The sequence below is a fragment of the Spironucleus salmonicida genome, chromosome 3, assembly GCF_000497125.1.
Source record: "Spironucleus salmonicida strain ATCC 50377 chromosome 3, whole genome shotgun sequence".
Taxonomy (NCBI): domain Eukaryota; phylum Fornicata; order Diplomonadida; family Hexamitidae; genus Spironucleus; species Spironucleus salmonicida.
In genome coordinates, this window is record NC_090598.1 from 480716 (window position 1) to 501909 (window position 21194).

General features: G+C 31.6%; 8 protein-coding genes across 8 annotated transcripts; 3 read left to right on the forward strand and 5 right to left on the reverse strand. All coding sequences in view use genetic code 6, as the record gives it.

Moving 5' to 3' along the window:
* Positions 1 to 138: 138 nt before the first annotated feature.
* On the reverse strand, positions 139 to 14079 carry SS50377_22534 (Dynein heavy chain; the record flags this gene model as incomplete). Its single annotated transcript, XM_067906423.1, has 1 exon — positions 139 to 14079. The coding sequence occupies one exon, from the start codon at positions 14077 to 14079 to the stop codon at positions 139 to 141; it is 13941 nt and encodes a 4646-aa protein (XP_067765691.1).
* A 311-nt stretch (positions 14080 to 14390) lies between these two features.
* On the reverse strand, positions 14391 to 14693 carry SS50377_22535 (uncharacterized protein; the record flags this gene model as incomplete). The annotated part of the gene is made up of 1 exon (XM_067906424.1): positions 14391 to 14693. One exon carries the CDS (start codon positions 14691 to 14693, stop codon positions 14391 to 14393), a length of 303 nt encoding a protein of 100 aa, XP_067765692.1.
* A 169-nt stretch (positions 14694 to 14862) lies between these two features.
* Positions 14863 to 15465, forward strand: SS50377_22536 (6-phosphofructo-2-kinase / Fructose-2,6-bisphosphate 2-phosphatase; the record flags this gene model as incomplete). The annotated part of the gene is made up of 1 exon (XM_067906425.1): positions 14863 to 15465. One exon carries the CDS (start codon positions 14863 to 14865, stop codon positions 15463 to 15465), a length of 603 nt encoding a protein of 200 aa, XP_067765693.1.
* Positions 15466 to 15502: 37 nt separating this feature from the next.
* Positions 15503 to 16960, forward strand: SS50377_22537 (uncharacterized protein; the record flags this gene model as incomplete). The annotated part of the gene is made up of 1 exon (XM_067906426.1): positions 15503 to 16960. The coding sequence occupies one exon, from the start codon at positions 15503 to 15505 to the stop codon at positions 16958 to 16960; it is 1458 nt and encodes a 485-aa protein (XP_067765694.1).
* A 28-nt stretch (positions 16961 to 16988) lies between these two features.
* Positions 16989 to 17498, forward strand: SS50377_22538 (uncharacterized protein; the record flags this gene model as incomplete). The annotated part of the gene is made up of 1 exon (XM_067906427.1): positions 16989 to 17498. One exon carries the CDS (start codon positions 16989 to 16991, stop codon positions 17496 to 17498), a length of 510 nt encoding a protein of 169 aa, XP_067765695.1.
* Positions 17499 to 18485: 987 nt separating this feature from the next.
* Positions 18486 to 19448, reverse strand: SS50377_22539 (Kinase, NEK; the record flags this gene model as incomplete). The annotated part of the gene is made up of 1 exon (XM_067906428.1): positions 18486 to 19448. The coding sequence occupies one exon, from the start codon at positions 19446 to 19448 to the stop codon at positions 18486 to 18488; it is 963 nt and encodes a 320-aa protein (XP_067765696.1).
* A 24-nt stretch (positions 19449 to 19472) lies between these two features.
* On the reverse strand, positions 19473 to 20147 carry SS50377_22540 (Protein disulfide isomerase; the record flags this gene model as incomplete). Its single annotated transcript, XM_067906429.1, has 1 exon — positions 19473 to 20147. One exon carries the CDS (start codon positions 20145 to 20147, stop codon positions 19473 to 19475), a length of 675 nt encoding a protein of 224 aa, XP_067765697.1.
* Positions 20148 to 20330: 183 nt separating this feature from the next.
* Positions 20331 to 20759, reverse strand: SS50377_22541 (uncharacterized protein; the record flags this gene model as incomplete). Its single annotated transcript, XM_067906430.1, has 1 exon — positions 20331 to 20759. One exon carries the CDS (start codon positions 20757 to 20759, stop codon positions 20331 to 20333), a length of 429 nt encoding a protein of 142 aa, XP_067765698.1.
* Between the last annotated feature and the right edge of the window lie 435 nt (positions 20760 to 21194).

Here is a 21194-nt window from a genome sequence, read left to right on the forward strand (position 1 = left end):
GGTGTAGGTGGTGTGTGTTAGTTATTGCGATATAAAGTTGAATGTAGTAAATTTGAGAATAAAGCATTGTTATATCAGTTTGAGTAAAATGTAAGTATGGTGATATAAGGAAGCAAAGTAAAAAATACAAATAACATCTCAGTACGGATCTTAGATAAATGCGGCTGCGCCTCTCTAAATCCACCAATTACCTTCTTTCTTACTAGGTAAGTTCATATTCATGACGTAATTAGACGACAGCCCAGTCGTCGTAAGAACACCAAATCTATTGGTGGTTGTATAAAGTGGCATAGCATACTTGCCTGTATTATCGATTTAAAGAACCGGTCTGAACCATATTGCTGGCATATCAGTTAAAATTTTACCGAAATCTGATTCGTCTATATGTTCGTTTTTGAAGTTCCACTAACATCCTTCAGATTTCAGTCCAGTCAAGAGAACTCCGTCAAATAGCGTTTACTCAATAGTATTGACCTATTCATCAGTATTTACAGCATTGGTCTAGAAGCTTAATCTGTCAATGGAAAGGGCGTAGACTCTAGCATGATGTTACAAAATACCCGTAAAGAAACCGTGTGGGAAGTGGAAAGCTCCTAACCAAAATTGAGTTGGGATATAGCCATCTAATTGCCCTAAAATTAGATATTGTACATCTTTATTTTAACAAAATTCATTCAACTATCTCTGAGGTTACTCTTCACTAGGGCACATATTAGCCCAGTTTCTAAAGAACTCTACTCTCTTTACCAGGTCTGTGACGTAACTAGATAGATTCTTCAGGGTTGGGAACGATGCTGCTTTAACAACATTAGGTAACTTGTTGCCAAGGATACCTTAGTAAATTTCGTCTAGCTCAGACGACATAATAGCTAAACCTTTAACAGCAAGCTAAACATCTGCAAATAATTATCTAATAATCTTTAAGAGCTTGTTGTATCTAGCACACTCTTATCTGAGCACAGAACTCAAAGGAGAAGGCATATAATTTCCGTTCTACAATTTAATTTTCAAAGGCATCTTAACACTATTAATATCGAGGTCTGCTGGAATTTTTTGTAAAATTTCCTCTGCGCCAATTAATACCTTTTAGTCAATTTTTGCAACAGTTGTACCTTCCCCGACAGAATCGGTTGGCATCATTGACAAAATAGATTCAATAATGTTATTAGACTCTGTTTACTAATAAGTTAACTCAGCATTATCATTAAGACCAAATAACGATGGTTTTTCAACAATTGGGAAGTTCTTTTAAATATATTCCATAACTTATTTATAGTCTAATGAGAAGTCAGGAGCGGTATAATCCTAGTTTTCAACACACATTTAGCGTTTCTCGTCAAATAACTTCGTGTTAAGCAGGGAAGACATGATTGTGTCAACGCAACGTGTATCCAAAGCATCAGAAATTCTACCTCCAAATGCAACATTACCAATCATGTAACATAGTGGTTTATACGGAACATTCTCAACCATTTATGTAATTGACGGTGTTTAACCAGCGAATTTAACAGCAAAAGAGTCAACTAAATATTGATATATAAATTTCTACGAAATTTAAATATCTTGAATTGTAAAATCATATTTAGAGTTGTAACAAACCGGACCGAAACGTCTTCTTTCTAACAACGATGAATAAAAGAAGCTTAGGCAGAATAATGATCTCTTCCATAAATTAATTAATTTAGGTTCATCTGGCATCTCGTTATGATAATTTTCAGCCATAACCTAATATGACATCAAAATATTCTATTTAACACCTCTAGGAGGTTCATTTGAAATTTTGATAGATTGTGCGAGAACAGAAGAAGGGAAAATTCTTGATGGCATGGAAGTCATAATTAAGCGGAAATCAGCACTAAGTGTTCCAGATGTATTCATATCTTGCAATTTTTCGACATGTTTTTATAATTATGGCATCCAAGATTCGCAAAGATGACAATTTTACAAGCAAACCCATTCCCCATTTTCAATAGCCCTTTCCAGTAAACCGTCAGCTATAACACCTTAACCTTAACCCAAGGCTAAGGTGAAAAATTTGTGTGTTTTTTCTTACGAGTGAACATATTATTATAACATAAGCATCGGATCTGAGCCTGCAGATAACACAAAGATTAATGGCACAATTGATGAACAGTCGGAGAAGGCATCTGCCATGTTGAAATTAGGAGGAGAAACATATAGTTCATCCTACATCACGCTTCTTGTATAAATTGGCAAATAAAATAGAAGTCTTATAGGATTTATTATCTTTAAAAAGTTGAGCTTCTAGAATGGTGACATTTCGTTGTATAACGTAGCAATTTCTATGTCTGCAAATTAGAAAGTAGGGTATGATTCGATAGTTTCATATTTACAGAATTCTTTAAATACCTCTGCTTTCTTTTACAATATTTCAAGCACTTTCTCACTAATTCCTGCTGTATTAGTAAAAACTACAAGTCGATTGATTTGTTTTAAGGATAAAGCATCAGATAATTTATCATAAAATTCTTCATCAACATCAGAATTCTTAACTTCTTTAACTAAGGTGTCATTTGTGAATATTTCCCATTATTTAGATGAAAGCTCTGAATTTTATCTTTAAATACCTGAGGCAATCATAAATGCAAAAACAGGTTTATGTCTTTCAAATATACCTCTGCATACTGCAATAAAGCATGTCTCAGTAACTGATTTGATCATCTCATATACTTTATTATTAGATTATGGCACCGCTTATAACGTTTTAGTAAACAGGTTTTTGAAGAAATCAATTGAATAAGTATACATAGGATCTAAAGTAGATAAACCGGCAATTGCTTCATAAAGTATTCTTCCACGAATTGCTACTTCTCTATAAAGTTCACGTTTTTAATTAGATATCTTTGTACTTTCTTCACACTCGCCAATAGTAACAACAATTCTTTCAGTAACCTCTTTAGACTATTATAAAGCATTAATAAGGTTAGAATCATCTAGAATATTACCTGTAGAGTTAGCTAACATTTCTAATACAGTATCTTATTGCTTTTACTATTCATCTTTGGCATCTGCTAATTTACCAGCGGCCTCATCACGCGATAATTCAGATTGTGGATCTTCTACTTACAACACTAGCGAAAGTAATTGCTCTTCTAGTCCTTCTGAAGAAACAGACATGTTGATAACTGAAGCAGAAGCCTAAATATCTGGTGACAAATCAATCTTACGCTTTCTAGTAGTAAGGTAAAGTGCAAATGTAGGATTGAACGATACAGATTTATCACCAACTTTAATCATATTACGAGCAATTTCCTTTCTAAGTACAGATGATAATGTTGAATCTAGATCTTCTGTTGCATTTTCCACAACAAATGGCGCACCAGTAGTAATTGCATTTTCTAAATCTCTGGCCATAGTGTCAATGTTGGCTCCTACCAATTTATGATGCTCAAGCATCTTCTTAAGCCAATTGATGCCTTGAAGTTCAGGATCAATCAGGAATGGGTAACGCTTAGAAGCAGTTACAATAATAGCTGATTAAATACTACCAGAATCACCTGGTAATTAACATTTTTGCTTCCATTTTCTGATTTCACGAGGATCTGCAGTCGCAGAATATGTGTCTAAAGTGAATGCCTAGCTGACAAAAATCTTATCATCTTCTGACTCAATTGTCTTAAATACGTTCTCCTTCCAACCTAAAATAATTTTCTTTCGCTCATCAGATGTATAAGGTCCCAAATATGCAATAATTGCGGATCCTAATAATGCATCTCCAACTGAAGATTTCATGTTATCGCTAATTTGTGAAATTTGAACTTTCCAGCTCTCATGTTCACTTTTTAATCCATTTACCAATTACTCAGCTCTAGTCAATCTAAGTTCTGTTTCTTTTATCTAATTCTCTAGCTAAGTTCTCTTATTCACCGAGTCTTCGTAAGTTTTCTACAAATCTGCTAATTTTGCCTCAACTTCAGCTAATTCTTTTTATTTCACAGCTAAAGCTTTCTACTATTTGTCTAGTTCTGCTTCAGCTCCTTCTAATTTGAGTTTTTTAGGTTCGACTTCAGACGCGACTTTTGCGTATACATCCATAGCCTGGCACCACTAATAAAGACATTTTGCAGCTTTTGACGAATTTTCAACTTTATCAATTGTAAAATCTGGATTTTGTGTATATTTTCTTAACGCACGCAATACTTTAGGTTTCATATGATCTTTATCGAAGTTCATTACGCGAGATATAAAGTTCATATCCTACACTAATTTAAGAGCGCTATCCCAGTCAATTTTTGGTGATTCAAATAATGTTAAAACAGCTTCGAGAGTCTATTTAACCGCAATTGGGGGTTGTTTGAACGACTTAAGCTCAGTAACAGAGTTCTTATCGAAATTCTACAGAGCCTTCATTGCAGACAAATATGCTGGCATAGCTTCTGCTAAATCGGCCTCGACATCATCTTTGATTTCCTGTGCTGAAGCCACGATTTTTGCTACTTCTTTACCCTCTGCTTCCACATTCACTCGAATTGTTCCAGCCTCTTCCTATTCGACAGAAAGTTTCTCTAATAATTTTTCTGTCGCAGCGACTGATTCAGCTAGAACTGGTTGTAACTCAGTTAGTTGTACCTTCATTCCAGCAACCTGTTCAGAAGTTTCTGTTAGTTTTGTGAGACCTTTAGACAAAATGTTATCACGTTGCTTAAGTCCACCGACGGATTTTTAAAGAATAGATTTAAAGAGTTATAAGAACGAAATGAACATTGGGGGAGTAACATAGACCATTGTTTTTGTTTTTGCAAAGTACGATTATGCAAACGTATTACTGGCGTCATGTACAGAAACACAAGTTTTAGCGATCTCATTAATTGTATATTTGTCGAAAAGAACCTTATGCACCTGTTATAAAAAGCTTTTTGCAACTTCTAGAAGTGCTTCATTATTCCAAACAGTATACCAGTCTATGGTTGTACAATTTACAAGCGCTGGGAATTATCTCAAACGCTTTCTTAATTTTTCACCAACTGGTGAAAAGCACAAGCAAACATGGAAATTGGCTCTAGCAGTACGGTAAAATACATCCCAAAGTTATGCATTTGTGTAATCTTTTTTCTTTCCTCCACCTTCTATAGCTTCTAAATCTTCCTTACTGACTACTTATTATGCAATTTCTTTAACTTTTTCAATCTCTTCTTTCTTCCAAACAGTAATAGGAAGAGGAACACCGTTCAAAACTCCATTAATAACTTCTAAGAACGCGTCAGCTGAATCTAATGAAGTTTCTGTTAACAGCAAAACAATTGGTTTAAACTTATCGCCTTGGTCAGCTGTGATTAAGAAACAACGTTTTAACTCATCGTAAAGTTCATTTAATCCATACATTCTCGATGCAGTTGGTTCAACGATTGAAGCCTCGATTGCAGTAGCAACTAATTTAAGTAACGATTTTCTACCAGATCCAGAAAGACCAATACAAAGAGAATGGCCAGCTGGTTGTGATAAAACACGGAATAATCTTGAGAAATGAGAAATAGCATCCTTGAACAAGACCAAACGTAGGTTTGTGTCCTCTTTTTGATTAAGTAAAATTTCAAAGTCAATTTCGTCCTTGCTCTAGTCTTCTGGCTCTTCATCATAAACAGAATTAAGGATACTTACCAAAGCCTGCTTTTATTCTTCATCGTTATTGTTAAGATTTTTATATGGTGCAATATCTGGAGTAACTCCAGTTTAGTTTGTCCATCTACCAAATAACAAGGACTAGCTATCAAGTTGACAACCTGCAATTTCAACAAGCTTATCATTCCATTCTTATGGTGTTGTGCCATAGTTATCTGGTCCTACTTTTACAGCTTATCTATCCTCATCATCTTCAATTTCTTCTTCTTACTCATCTTTATGCACCTCTTCGCCTTCTACTACTTCCTTATGAATTTCATCATATGCAGGTTTAAAGTAACTAATGAAAGTCTTGTATAATAAATTGTCAAATATTTCCTCGTCATCTCCGTCTGTCAATCTATCTCTAAATACTCTCTAAGATTCGTGTATTAATAAAGACAAAACATTTCCAATGGTAGCTATTTCTTTAGGCTTAACTGCAAAAATGCCACCTATTACTCTAGCGACATCACGTAAATTGAAAGAATAATGGGACTTAAGAGGCGTGGCACGAATATTTGTCCTAACCTCATTATATAAATCGACTAAAGCAGCTACAGCTAATTTAGAAGTGTTCTTGACCTCTGCAGTAAACTCAGTGTTGTTAATTTTAACACCAAAAAATCCAGTAAGTAAAGAATTAAATATACTGTTCATTGCCTAATTAGAAACCTCAGGGCAAGATAATACTACAAATTTACTAGTTAGACGCGGGTCAATATAATTTCTGCCAGCACCTGGTTATTAACTTGCATATATAAATTATAATCCTTCTACTTATTTAAAGGTTAATTTTTAACGATCATAGCATCCACCCTAATAACTGAGTTATCTAATCAATTCATTAGGTGGTTGGGCGCCAAACTTATCATAAGTTGGCATATCTGCATCATCGATGAAAATATAATGTTATGATCTTCCGTTACTAGGAGCAAATAAATTTTTACGTTTTTTATCTAATTTTTCAAAGATAGCATTTTCAACAGCAACTGCTTTAGTTTGAGCAGAAAATGGAAGCTCTTACACAGATGCGTCTAATGGTGATTATTCTAAAAAGTAATCAACGGATACGTCTTGCATTTGCACGGCTTATTATTCTCCTTCTCCTTCCTTTTTATCGTCTTTCTTATCTTCATTAGATTATGCTCCCACTGTTCTGCTAAAGACAGTTTTAACAATTGATGTTTTACTTGTACCTGTAGAACCGCACAAATATACATTAGCATTAGATCTCAAAAGACTCTAGACAACAGTACAAATCTTAACAAATTGAGTTGTAGGGACAATCATATCATATATAGACCCTCCTTATAAAATAATGTTATAATTAAATTTACTAGATCCAAACATTTTATTCTCTGGGTTCCACTGACTGTAATATCTAGATTAGTTATCAATTTTCCAATCAAATATCGTCAATTACTTACCATTACTTCCAGACGCCTCCGTAGGAGGCATATTGTTGGTTAGAGACATTAAAGCGGCAATCTGTTCTTGAGTTAAACCCTCTCTATCTGTTCTAACCAATTATCTAATTTATTTATCAAAATCAGATGTGAAGTCTGATTTTAATGTTCCTCCAAAGCCCCAGGCTAAAGAGAATATAAGGCGCTGGTCTATTAAAATAGACGTAATGGGGGCTAATCCAGTTGACATTCTTTCATCTAAATCCGTTTTATTAGGTAAAAACCGTAAAAACTCATCTTTTGCAGATAGTTGCTCAATTTATGTATCAGGGTTGATGTCTTATGCTTTCTTTTTAGCTTTAGTATTCTTTTCATTTTCTTATATTATCTTTTACTTAGAAAATGCTATTCTTTCGTTGATAAGTGATTCTAAAACATGTACTACATTAATAACTTATTAGAAGTTATACGTTTAGATCTCTTCTTAATATTGAAGCCTAAACAATTCGATTAAAGGATTGAAAATTGCAATAAATTATTTAACTAATTTATTAGCAATAGACATTGTCATTCTTAGAGCAACCTGTTCAAAGTATAAAAAGTCTTTAAGTTAATCAGGATATGATCCCAAAAGTTCTGTTTCTATTCTGGTCAATTCTTATGGTTAAACCGCCGTATATGGTGTATCAGGTTCGTCGTCAAATACTTTCTTTGCTGCCAAGTCTTCATACTTTTCACGTAAATCCAATAAAATAATGTTGAACTCTTCCATAACAATTAAATTAAATAATTTTGTCATGAAAGAGATTGAATCTATTGTTAAAGATCTAAAAATAATTTCATTGCTTAAAAATTTACTACTGAAATAAACCATGCCACAACGTGATACGGTAGCCGGAGAAGCTTATGATAAATCAGCTACTTCAACCATTATGTTTGAATAATCATTTAATCTGATACGTTCACCATTAGCTAAACAGAACATTTTACTATCATCTAAAACCGTGTTTAAATTTTCAATCCATATAGGATCAACTGGAGAATCAAATACAATAAAATGCTTTTTACCTAAGTCTGTTAAGATTTTTCTAGCTAAAACTGCTATCAGACCATCTGTCCAATCATTTGTAATCAAATTAAGTTCACCATATAGTTCAGCCATCGTGATAGACTTAGCCGATAACAAATGTTCCTCAACTGGAAGGAATTGAGGTTGGGTTCCTGCTAAATTCGTAATTGCTTCTGCTAAAACCTATCTAGCTATGGTTTTGCCAGTTAAAGTTTCGCCCACAAACATCTAACCATGTCTAATAACGTGGGTATCATATGCTTGTAAAATTTTAACAACAAACTCTGGGTTTGCTTGGAGGCCTCTGTTGACAAGACATTTCTTTACTTCAGCTTCTAATGCACCATAATTTGTTGCAGGCATTTCAAGACCTGGGAAAAGATCTTACACAATACCATTGAAAAGATCAATATCATCTGCCAAAAACTTTGGAATATTTGAATCAAGCATAGCTCTGATAAGGAGATTGTCTTCGGATTCATTACCTGTACTAGTAGCCTTTAAACGACCTGCCATATACAAAATAGATTTAATAGCACGCATGCCAAAATCATAATGGAATTATTACGATAGTTACTCTGATGATAATTTATATAGCTATGTCATCTTTCTCGATAGTACTTTTCCGTTTTTATAACCTTCAGAGAATAAGAAATTTTCAGCAATTAAAGCATAATCTGGAACAATCATAGCAATTGGTCTAAACAGAGCTTTTACAGATTCAGGTAACTCAGTACGACCGCCATAGTCTGGATTATATGTGATGAAGAATCCTACACGACAGTTGAGCTTTAATTCTGCATGCTACTCAAATGTAAAATATTTTTTCTTAGCTCTTACTGCATTTTGAATTGTAAGAATTTGTTAGGAAATAACTGAAAGGGTATCAATAAGAATTCTATTAAATTCATCAAAAACTGAGAAACTACCCGACATAGCTAAACCACAGAAGAACTTTGCCATCGACTTATGATCTAAGCCATCGGAGCAATTGAATATCAAGCAAGAAACCTATAATGTTTTGATTAGATCTTTGGAAGTTTCAGTTTTACCAGTTCCAGCTGGGCCTAAAGGATTACCACCAAAACCTCTAGATATTGCCGAGGTTAATGTCAAATAACATTTAGTTGTTAGTGGAGTAACTACTAAGCGCATGTTAACACCATAATACTCATATCCTGAAATAAACTTAAAATCAGTTTGTCTAAGTTCTAACTCTCCAGTACCAAAATTATTATCGCCAGCTCCAGTATTTTTAAACTTTGGATCATCAGATTGTTCACCTTCAATAGTCCAGTAATGTCTTAATTACTTTTACCAACCAAAATCAGAAGGAAGTTAGGAGTATGCATCACAAGTTTTATCTAGCATGTTATAACAGACATCGCGAGAAAATACTTCTAAAACTATAATAGGTGTAATAATTTTACGTTGAATTGCACTTTAAGTATTGATAATTAACTCTGATAGTTCCTCAATCTACGTAATCATTGTATCTTTAACCTATTCCATCATATATCTGGTACCTAATTGAGCATCGTCATATAATGCATTCTCAACAGCATCAGTATAAACGCACTGACCACCAGCTAGGATACATTGAGCTGGATGTTCAAATATCCATTGCTTTCTTTCCGCACCGTATGCAGGTGAAGTTTGAAGGCACCTCATTTATTTTACTCTAAGAGTGTTGAACATTTCATGTTCTAAAGCATTCAGCCAAACTTCAACTAACCCACCTTCAGGAACTACTTTGTCCTCAAATATAACGTGCTCTCCTTCTGGGGATATCATATCAAGTATATTTACCTAACCATCTATCGTCTCCAAAGTAAAATCTGATAATGCTTCAAAGATCTTTCTTAAAAATGGTCTAACAGTACCCACATCCGTAGTCTGTGCTAAAATTTAAAGCAACTCATCGTTTGAAATAAAGTAAAATCTTGGGAATGCCAACCTTTTAGTCTCTAGATAATCCTCAAGTCTTTTTTGAACCTTTTCCAAGGACTCATTATGATTTTGTAAAATAACCAAAATACTCTCTTATTAACCAGGGACCTTGAATTCGGGATGGCTTACATCTAACACTGAATTAGCCTTTTTAGCTTGCTCTAGAATAGAATGCCAGAACCGATCAACTTCTTAAAATATTTCATTTTCAGCAGGAAGCTGCGCTTTGATATCAGGTGGTGCAAATATACTTTCTAAATATAACCACCCTTACTGGCACTTCACCCATTCGTCCAAAATATCGGAAAAATCAGTTAACTGTTTTTCCATATTATTCACTTATTCACGAATGCCAGCTATAAACCGTGAACCACTCATCGACTGGACAATCGCCAGGCTGTCGTCTAATTATTAAAATAAGTCGTCTACTCCATTCAAAATAAGAGAATTTGGATTGCTACGTGCTGCGTATTCCTTACATTTGAACTTTGTTTATTGCCATTATTTTTATATTTAAGTCAATTATTTCTTTAAATTGAACTCTCCGGTAGCCTTTGCAGAAATTGCGGCAACTTCACCTTTTTTGGCCAAAACACCCGATTTTAACAGATTAAAAAGCGTGAATTAGCTGGTATATGAGTACTACTGACCATCAATTAGATCAAAAATTTCCTGCCAGTGAACATCATCCATTGCAGTATTTCCAAGATCCATTAGGAGCTACGACTTGTGCCTCATTTATGTTACAGATTGTTTGTAATAAACGGCCACAGGATCATCATTGAGTAATCTGGTGAACTTATTGGCATCTTTCATAACTTCTGAGACATAAGAGACTGAGTTTTCAACATTCATTTCTTTGAACTTTAATAATAATTTGAGAGATTCGTCTGGTTCTTAAGTGTCCTCTTGAACTTCTTCTTCGTGTTCTTTCTCATCTTCAACTTCCTCTTCTTCTTGTTCTTCTTACTTCACACCAACGAAGCATACTGTGATCCAAGGATCATAAATTAAGTATTATTCAAAGATTTTCCATTCGTTAAGTCTTTCCCAGAGGCTAAGACGAGTTTAAAGGTCTGTTTAGAACCCTTTGATCTTTAATTTTGTGGAATCAATATTTTCAGTGATTGGATTGACCTTGTGGTCTTGGTTTTTATCTTATTTCTTCTTTTTCTTTTCTGATGTCTCTAGCCAGTTGTTTATGACACCTGAGTGACCAGCAATTTCTTCAGTATCTTACTCCAAGTTCTCAACTTTTTATATAAGTTCTTTAAGGTTAATAATTACTTGTGTTGGTTCAGCATTTTAATCTGTAGAAGGACCAGAAATTAGTTATTGCTAAACATCTCCAGTAGATTTATTGATATTATCGACTTTAGAAATCATGTTATTGACCTACGACTAATAAATTTATTGTGCAAAATTCTCTGCTTAACTTCTTTTTTATTATAATATATTAAGACTAGTATGTAGAGCTTCCAAATCTGATCTATCTTAAATATTCAATTTCAAACCTAGCCCTAAAATAGGTGGATTGAGTTTAGCATCTTAAGCATACAATTCATCTAACGATTATCCTTTATTATAGTTAGTCCATAGAGCCTATGGAACTTATGTCTAAATCAAATTTTAAGATGTTAAAAGTTACATAATATCATCGCATAATTATACTTTTTAAATAAGAATCTCTAAATCAACATCAACCGTCTCCAGATATTTTATAAAGGCACTATATGCTTCTAATTCAGAAGGCTATTGACTGATAGCTTTAATATGGGCTTAAATTTTATCATTGGCATCAGTTCTAATTTCGCTCATCACAGTTAAGGCAGTATTTTCAACTGCTTTCAAACCAGTAATAGGAACAGGTTGAAGCTTCTGAAGTAGACTTCTGGCATCAAGTTAAGCAAATCCTGAAGGTATAGCAGGGGCTTACTTGCCTAATTTAGCTTACCATGATCTAAATTTAGCAATTTCTCGCTCCAACGGTCTTGTTCCATAGTTATTTCTAGCATTTTCAATTGCATTTTCAACATCATCTTTAATATCAGAACTTGGAATCAAAGAAATATTTAATGCATATTATACAAAATCCTCTTGTAAAAGCTCCTTTATATTGCATGAAAGATTTCTTTACTGTTATGAATACTCTTTTTCATTAAATGCACTCAAGAATATCCAAAGTGGTTAAAGTTCGTTATAGTCATTTGAACGATCTTTAAGTTCTTGAGTTTATTATGCAATATGTGACTCAATCTATGATAAATAGTCTTAAAATTCATAATCATTTGCAGATATTTGTACAATTGTTTAACTACCATTTCTTTACTCAGACTATCCTAAAATAAAATATTCTTTTAGTGCTTCAAATTTGGATAACTGATTAGGTTTATTGCACAAACTTATAGTGTTGTTAATTGTTTAAATAAAATTGTCATGAATAACATCTAAGCTTGGTTCGAAGAAAAGCTCATTTTCGGAGTTAAATGATATTTCCGATTAAATAACACCATTACTAGTGCTAGGTCTGATTTCCTTATTAGTATTTATATTTATACTTAACTGTTAACATGAATTTTGTAACATTTATAATAAAACTTCTATAAACAGTTAATCTACTAATTAAATTAACTTATAAATACTTTTAAGTTCATTTTAAGCTGTTCTAACAGCTTTTCTTTTATCGAGTTGTTCTGCTTTTGTTTAGGTAATACTTTTACTCTTAAGCATCTTCTACTTCAAAAATAATGGTAATTTAGCGTTTTCTTCGTCAGTTTTATCACTAGCATGTTTGTGTAACTCTGCACATAAGTTCATAATAAAAGTTAATATACTCTCGTTTGCATTCTCAATTAAACTTGTTATATGGCTTTAAACACGATTTTATGAGTCATTCCAGGCTTTAATGTTATTAGTAGGTGTAGCAGAGCTCTTATTTTTAGAATAATTATCATTTTCGTATTCAAAAGTAGCGAAGGAATCAATAACTTAGTTGTCACGAATTTGGACTAGAACTTCATTTATTTATTGCAAACAAGTAAGGAAGTGTCCTTTTGCAACAAATAAATTATATTGTTAAAAGGCTCTATTTCTGCAGAACTTCTTGAATTTTCTAAATGCTATCCAGTTTTCTAAAGATTTTCTGGCATAAAACTCTCTGAAGAACTTGAAATTACGTAAAATATTAAATGATGATGACTCTAAAATCCAACGATCAAGTTGAACAAACTCTGTAGAATCTTCTAGGAAGGCTGATAACACGTTACATTTCTTAGTTAAAAACATAGTATCTGTTAATTCTGGAGATTTTTTAGTACTTAATAAACTCTCTGTATCTTCATCTTCAGTGACTTTTTTATAAATGATTTTAGGTCCATTTGTATTTATTTCGATTTTACCTTCTCTTAATTATGATATTTCTGCAGAAAAATCTATTTTTTTAGCTGCTTCTTCGTTAACAATTCTCATTACACCATTTTAACTAATAGTGTAGTAAACTGGCAAGATCTCAGTATCTTACTTGCAAACAACATCTAAGGAATAAGGATTGTAAATTCTGTCTGCTTGGTTACTTGTTGGCTTACAAAATACTAATTTTACCGTTGCTTTATCCGGGGTTCTTGCAAAGTAAGCAATAGCATCGTCACTACGTCGCATTTCTTTAGTAAGATGTTCAGAGTTAACAATTTTTGCAGTCTCAGCATTTCGCTGTCGTGGAGCGTCAGCAGCAGCACTAGTTTTGGGCTAAAACGGGTATGCTGGTAATGACTAATCGGAATGCATAGCTGCACGATGAAATACCTCATTATCGGGCAAATAAGATGGTATCACTTCTGATTCGTGTGCTATTGCAGTATCATGCAAGGCTTCATTTAATGGAACAAAGTTTGGACGCACTGCATCAGAGTCAAACTGAGAATAATCGTTCTCGTTAAAGTTAGCTGTTGTAGCTGGACGTGCGAATCTAGCTGCATTTTCAATGTCGCGGATTTTATCACGAATTAGATCTGATGCTCTAGGTTTTGGCGGCATTTTTGAAGAAAAGTTTTGGAGTGGCAATAAAGATTTAATATTATATTATTTTATAATAGAAATATTTACGAAAATTAACATCATGAATTTAATATGAAGTTTGATATCTAGTTATATTTAGCGAAATAAGTTTGAAAATTTTAACTAGTTGCTGTATTTCAATTTTAAATAAGTGATTGGCATACATTTTCATATTTTAATTATTAAATTAATACTAAAAATTTAATATAAGTTGTTCTACAGCTTCCTGGTCATCGTGATCTATTTCAATAAATATTTGGTCCATAAAATTAGTTAAAATAAATAAACAGTCATACATTTCTTTTCTAAGCACGCAAGGCTTCTAATTATGCTATAAAATCATCTTCTGGTGGAATAAAATGGTACCGTCTTTCAACTGCTGAATATGGTCTAATTTGTTTGGATTTATCGAAAGTTGGCATTGGTGTAGAAGGGTGTCGCTCAATAATTTTTTACTATTCACTATAATCTTCTTAGAAAGCAATTAGTGTAAACTTATTCTCCAAAAAGTATTTATCTGACTCTTCTTACACACTTTCGTTTTCTTAAATTGTGTCTAGCGTTAAAGAGCAAGATTTTGATAAGTAACTCATTATTAAAGTATGAATATTCAGTATAAAATATATTATTATTTTATTTTAGTTATTAATAGTTGTAATAATTATACTATAATTTATTATTATATATCCGATACTCTGTATAATTATAAATTACCGTTTATTATATATAATAATGTTATGAAATTTAATAATTATTATTATCATGAAAACTTTAATTCTAGTTCGGCATGGTGAAACAGAACTAAATTCTGGTCCTATACCAAGAATTAGAGGCTTTTTAGATATATATTTGAATGAAAAAGGAAGAAACTCTATAGAATAAACTGCGAAATATATCTATTAACATTTACCTACTCCAAATTTAATTTTATCTTCTCCTTTAAATCGTGCATAACAGACTGCGGAAATTATCAACAAAGAACTTAAATTATAATAATGTATTTAAATATCCTAGAATTTGAATGAAGTTAATTGGGGCACATGGGAAGGTATGACTTACGAAGAAGCTTTAGGCACAACGGAATATGAACATTTAAAACCACTTGAAATGAATCCCCCAGGTGGAGAAACGTTGTATTTAGTTCAAGATAGATGCTAGAAATTTATTGATTATTTTTTACAGTAATAAGAAGACTGTATTTTGGCAGTTTCTCATGGATCTGTGATTAGTATTTTATTATGTGTAATTTTAGATATTCCACTAAATAAATATTGGACAAGTTATCTCAATAATAGCGGAATAGGATGTTTATAATTTGAAAATAATGTTTGGAAAATTAAATCTTGGGGTTAATATGATAATTGATATATTATATATAAAATATATTATTTATTATTCGCTAATGTATATTATTTTAACTTAGAATTACTTTTTGTATGCCTTGTAAGATAATGATCTCTATCTTTGGAGTGGAAATCCTTTATTTTCAGAATTGAAAGATTTTCAAGTTGAAACATTATACTCTGATAACACCTCATAAATTATTTAAGTCTAACCATTGCTGGTTTTTCGATAAATATACTTTAAAGTTAATATATAATATTCTAATAAAATTATATAGTAAGTTCATATAATAAGTAAAGATCTTGTATTCCTTGCTTTTTAAGTACAAACTTTAGTTGCTAATATAAAAATTTCTATTTCTGGTATTTAAAACACTGTTGAAATTAAATTTGATAAAAATTTATATCTTTAATAGTTCTAAATGGTTATATTAACTAAATTTTTCAAAAAATAATCATAAAAATTTATTGCTTATAAAATAGCAGAAGAAGATTCTAAGTTAGTTTATAACTTATAAAGTGACTTAGAGTCGAGAATAAAATCAGGACTGAAATAGATATGGATAGAATATACAATAAAACTCTCAGATGAAATACAATTTTAATTTAGTTTAAGAGTACATGATATATAATTTAAGAATTATGAAAATTTTATTGGGAAATCTTAAATAATGTTGTTTCCAAATGCTATATAAATTACTTCATTTTAGTCGACTAATTTTTTAAAATATATGAAATAGTTTTAAGCATAAGGCGTTAAAAATATTTTAATTTATTTGGTATTAAATGTACTTGATAATAAATAATAAGCTAGCAATACATCACGTAAATTTTTTATTAACGTAGCATTTAAAAGATTTTTCGATGCAGAACTTAACATTTATTGTAATGAAATGGAAACACCTGCTGACTGTTATTTATATATTTATTAATGTTAATTTATAGAAGAACATACAATAGTAGGATTTGTTGATTTTTAATTTATAAGTAGTTAAGTTTATTAATAAATTTTTAGTTTTAATGAGTTTGTTCATAATTATTGTGCTAAAAGTATGAAGCTTTAGCTTTATGGAAAATACTTAACAGTTATGATTTAAAGCTCTACAAATTCTCTTTTATGTCCTAGATTTTATGATCAGTAAGTTATGTTTTATATTGATTAAGTAAACTAAATGCACTATCCATCTATTGCTGCAAAAGATGATCATATAGTTACTTTAACTTATTTTATAAAAAGTAATAATTTTAGTACTATTTTGAAACTTAATAATGCACAAATTGATGGAATAATACAGATAATGAATACTAAATAATTTTAACGTGTAGCTACGATACAGTTGTTAAATAATCAGACTATTATGGATTCAACATTTCCATATATATCTGAAATTGAATATATATAAAAAGATAATATTTTACAATTAATTTTAGGTAGCGTTTGCTTAGCAACGACAATATTAATTATAATATCAATTGTTCTTCTACGAAGGAGAAGCAAAAAAATAGGAATTTAGTGACATTTTATATTATAATTATTTACGTAAAATGAGGTAAAATGAATCATAATCATCACTTCGGTGTAAGAGGTAGGAAATTGAGGTCAATTAAAAAATAGGTAGCCTAGTGGTAGATAAATTAGACTTCAAGTCATATTAAAAATTCCTACCCGATTTTTCATATAATTATACATAAAATAAACAAAGAATATTAAAATCTGTGACCAAGCCAATATATTAAAGCAGTACTATTCACAAAGAATTTGTTGTAGAAAATAACAACCCAGTAAACTAAGGGCTTTTAAAAAACTATACTTTATCTTAAAACTAATTTATTTAATCCTAAGCATAAGTTTTTTAAACAATTACAGCTGAATTATCTGATGATAATATTCTTCATAAATCAAATAATTTTGAAGAAAATATATGCATTTTGCGTCAAGAAACAAATCTAAAAATCAACACATATTTTGATACAATAAATATAAGATAAAACTAAATTCGCACATTGTCCCCGTTATAATAAAAGATAAGACAACGTAATGCTTTATTCAAGTGATTTATTTTAATTTTAGAGTATTCATCATTTTCAATTATTTTATACCCCATTTACCTAATAAATGTAAATATTATTAAATAATATCATATGCTAATCGATAATCCATATCCAAAATAGGTTAAATGAATAGCTTAAATGATTTAATCCTGGCTATCGGCGTTATTAAAATGTCTTTAATTTCCATAAATGAAAACTTCGAAATAATGAATAATTCAATAATGTTTGAAAAAATTTCGCATGCCATAAGTTCTTTAAATATAAAAAGAGTTTATTTGATATCATAGATTTATTATAAACAAATATTTAATGCTTCTCCACTCATAATTGGCTAGATCTAATCTAATATCTATTCAATGCCAGTTTAAAGTAATTTTTCAATATTCTGTTTTATTGCTAATAATTTCTCATCTTTATTCATCTCTAGTAGAAGTAATATAACCTCATAAGCGTGCTAAATATAATATTTTTAATAGTTATAAAATTTTCCATTTAGGTTCTCCATAAAATAAAAATCAGTAAAATATTCATCTTTTATTTTATATTTTAATCCTAGCGTAAATTTAAAATAATTAATAATAATATGTTCGGAATTAACTTCATTTAAAATAGTGTTTAAAGGTTAAATATTTATTTATTTAGCAATATTTGGTTAAACGAAATTTTTATCAATTAAGTTGATAACTAAAGTCGGATCTTACTCAGTCAATAAATTAATCAACTTAATATTATTTTTTAATTAATATTATAAAACTTAATAAGTTATCTTCGCATTTCTAACTTAAATAACTGTTTTTTCTTCTAATAAATCAATATACTTCAAACAGTATTACAAAGCTTCCTCGTTTTTATAAGCTATAATTAACTATTAAATATACTTATTTAAATTCGTTTTATTTGTATTCTACTTTAACTTCTGAAAAAATAAATCTAACTCCATTGTTTTATATTAAAATAATGTACATATAATATTCACTCTAAACTTTTTAGTCACTAAATAAGTCTAAATTTCATAAATGCTTAACACTCAGTGCTTTGCCAGCACTCAGAAATTTTTTAATCTACTCCTGCGCATAATTTCTAATATCGCTTCAATAAATACTATTCGCTTAATTTTAGCTCTTAAATAAGCTCTTCTTGACTCTTAGTGCGAGTCCGATTCGTTTTCGACCCCAAATCTACAACACAAGTCTACTCAAACTAGTCATTTTTAAACGTAATTTGTGAGATTTTCATTCCACGAAAAATCAGATTTTAAAGTAACCCTGATGCGATAGGACGTCGCTCCACATCTGTCAACATTCCTAACACAAAGATCTATAAATTTTATGGAAATTATCTGAAAAAATTGTTCAATTTTGGCGTTTTTTCTGTTATAAACTTGAAGCTCTGCATCATAGAAGATGAGATAAACGGATTCTCGAGCTACATGAGCGTTATCAGAGACACCCCGAGGCTCCAAATGTCAGAAGAAGTGGAATACGAATTTTAATTCAAAACTTCTGGAGCAATAAAACACGGCGTCCCAACACACGTTTTCATCAACGCCTCCTAGTTCGAAATACCAAAATCCGTGAGATGAAAATCCGTAGAATCCGATATCAAAATGTTAGCTGGTTTCACGTCTCTATGCGCGATTTTTCTGTCATGCAAATAATTGAGCGCCTGCAACACCTGAAACGCGATTTTGCTTATGGTCTGTGCGTGCAAAGGCTGAACTCGGCGCTTAATTTGCTGGTTCAGGTCCGATTTTCGGTAGAACGGAAATTTGATTTTGAATTGACTTTCATCGCTCGAAAATGACACTAAAGGCACAATGAGCGGGTGCTGAATTTAGGACAAAATCAGCAGCTCCTGTGTTGACATCGCGCTGATCGGGACGCGTTTTTCGACGTAAAAAACGCCGTTTTCTGCGTACAAAAACGCGTTCGACGTGTGCGGCAGCAGCCTCATAAATGGAAAATGTAGAGAGTAGGGTCACTCAAAAACAGATTTCAGCCACTGCTCGATTTCGGCCGTCGACTTTGTTCCCTCGAATTTGATGTATTTCAGGCCTATTCTGGCTATGATTTATGGCTCTTCGGTGTCCAAAAGAAAAGGGTGCAGCGGTGAGTTTTTGTAAACTTCATAAACTTGAGAGTTAAATCCGACGATTCCAGCCACTTTTGCCCTTTTTTCGAGCATTTTTCCAAAGGTAATAAGCATTTTGGATGGCTTCGCTGAAGCGGTGATGATGAAAAGCGCATCTCCCTCTTCTGTAGCGATTTTGTTGACTTTCTTGCCCCTAGAAAGCTCAAATGGGAGCTTTACCATCGATTTAACCCAGGAAATGACGTCCGATTCGGTCCTACCGCCTTCGTATGTTATACCCTTTTTGCCATCCTTTGAATGATAGATTTTCATTGTTGGGAAGCCCTGGACACCTTACTGGCCGCAAACACCTTTATTTTCCTGCTTGTCGCAGTCCATCGCGTAAAGTTTCACTGATTTCTCTAGGGACTCTGCCGCTGCAGTATATTCTGGCATAAACTATTTGCAGTGACCGCACCAGGGCGCGTAAAATAATACTGCAAATGTCTCCTACTATTTGTTAAGGTCCTTAAATTCTTCTGGTGATAGTTTACTGAGCTTGGAAAAGACTAGGAGCAGCATTTTTGATATGAGAAATGACGACGATTGACGAATTTTGGCAACAGTAAAATATATTATAACTAGTAAAATAAATTTTTGGAAAATAATCATATGACAATCAAAATAATATTGAATAATAGATAAATTGAGAAACTTAATGGAACTGCAGTCATTAATGATAATAATTTTAAATTTTTAAATAATTCAGAAGTTAATCCCACCATTGTTACGTCTTGCTAGTTTCTTTCCAAAACGTTCTTTTAAATCTTCAAATTTCATTAAAGTAAATTTTTCCAATATTATTGTACTATTATGTCGCTTAATCTTGCCTTATGTAAAACCCTCCCTACCAGATGACCTTGCCAATGCATTTTACTAAAGTTGTCTGTTTTGAACATCAGTAAGATTATTTTTATCTCGTTGTTATCGCTCTAGTGCTTAATGACGAAATACTTCGTTTTCAGGGAGGCTCATAGCGAGTGCTTTAAAACTCATTTGTGAATATTGTGATCGTTTAAGTGATTAATATAATGCTTATTCAGACTATTATTGTAAAGCAAGTTCAGGGAGATTTTCAAAAGGGCTTGTTTAAATAACATACCCTGATGATGATCCATTCTTTCCACGAGTCATTTGTAAGGTACGTGCATGCAAAGGCGATGAATTTGGTAAAGGATTCATATATTGAGACTAAATTGATTGTGAGCGGGTTAGTCTGAGTTGTGTTGTTGGGGACTCCATTCCGTAACAATGAGTTTAGTATAATATATTAAGTATGTTTTCATAAATATATTATGTATATCATAATTTAAAATTATAATAGAATAGAATTTCATATATTAAATTAAATCAAACACTATATATTGTGTTTATGTACAATCACAGATTTTGCTAACTATTTATTATGTTTATGGCTCAGGGTAATTATTTACGATATATTGTATATATAGATTAAATTTTTATAATTCAATAATTTAATGTTAATTATCTTTTATCAAAAGCTTTGACACTAATATTGTTCAATATATTTAGTCAAAACCTTATACTAACTATTACTCGATAATCATG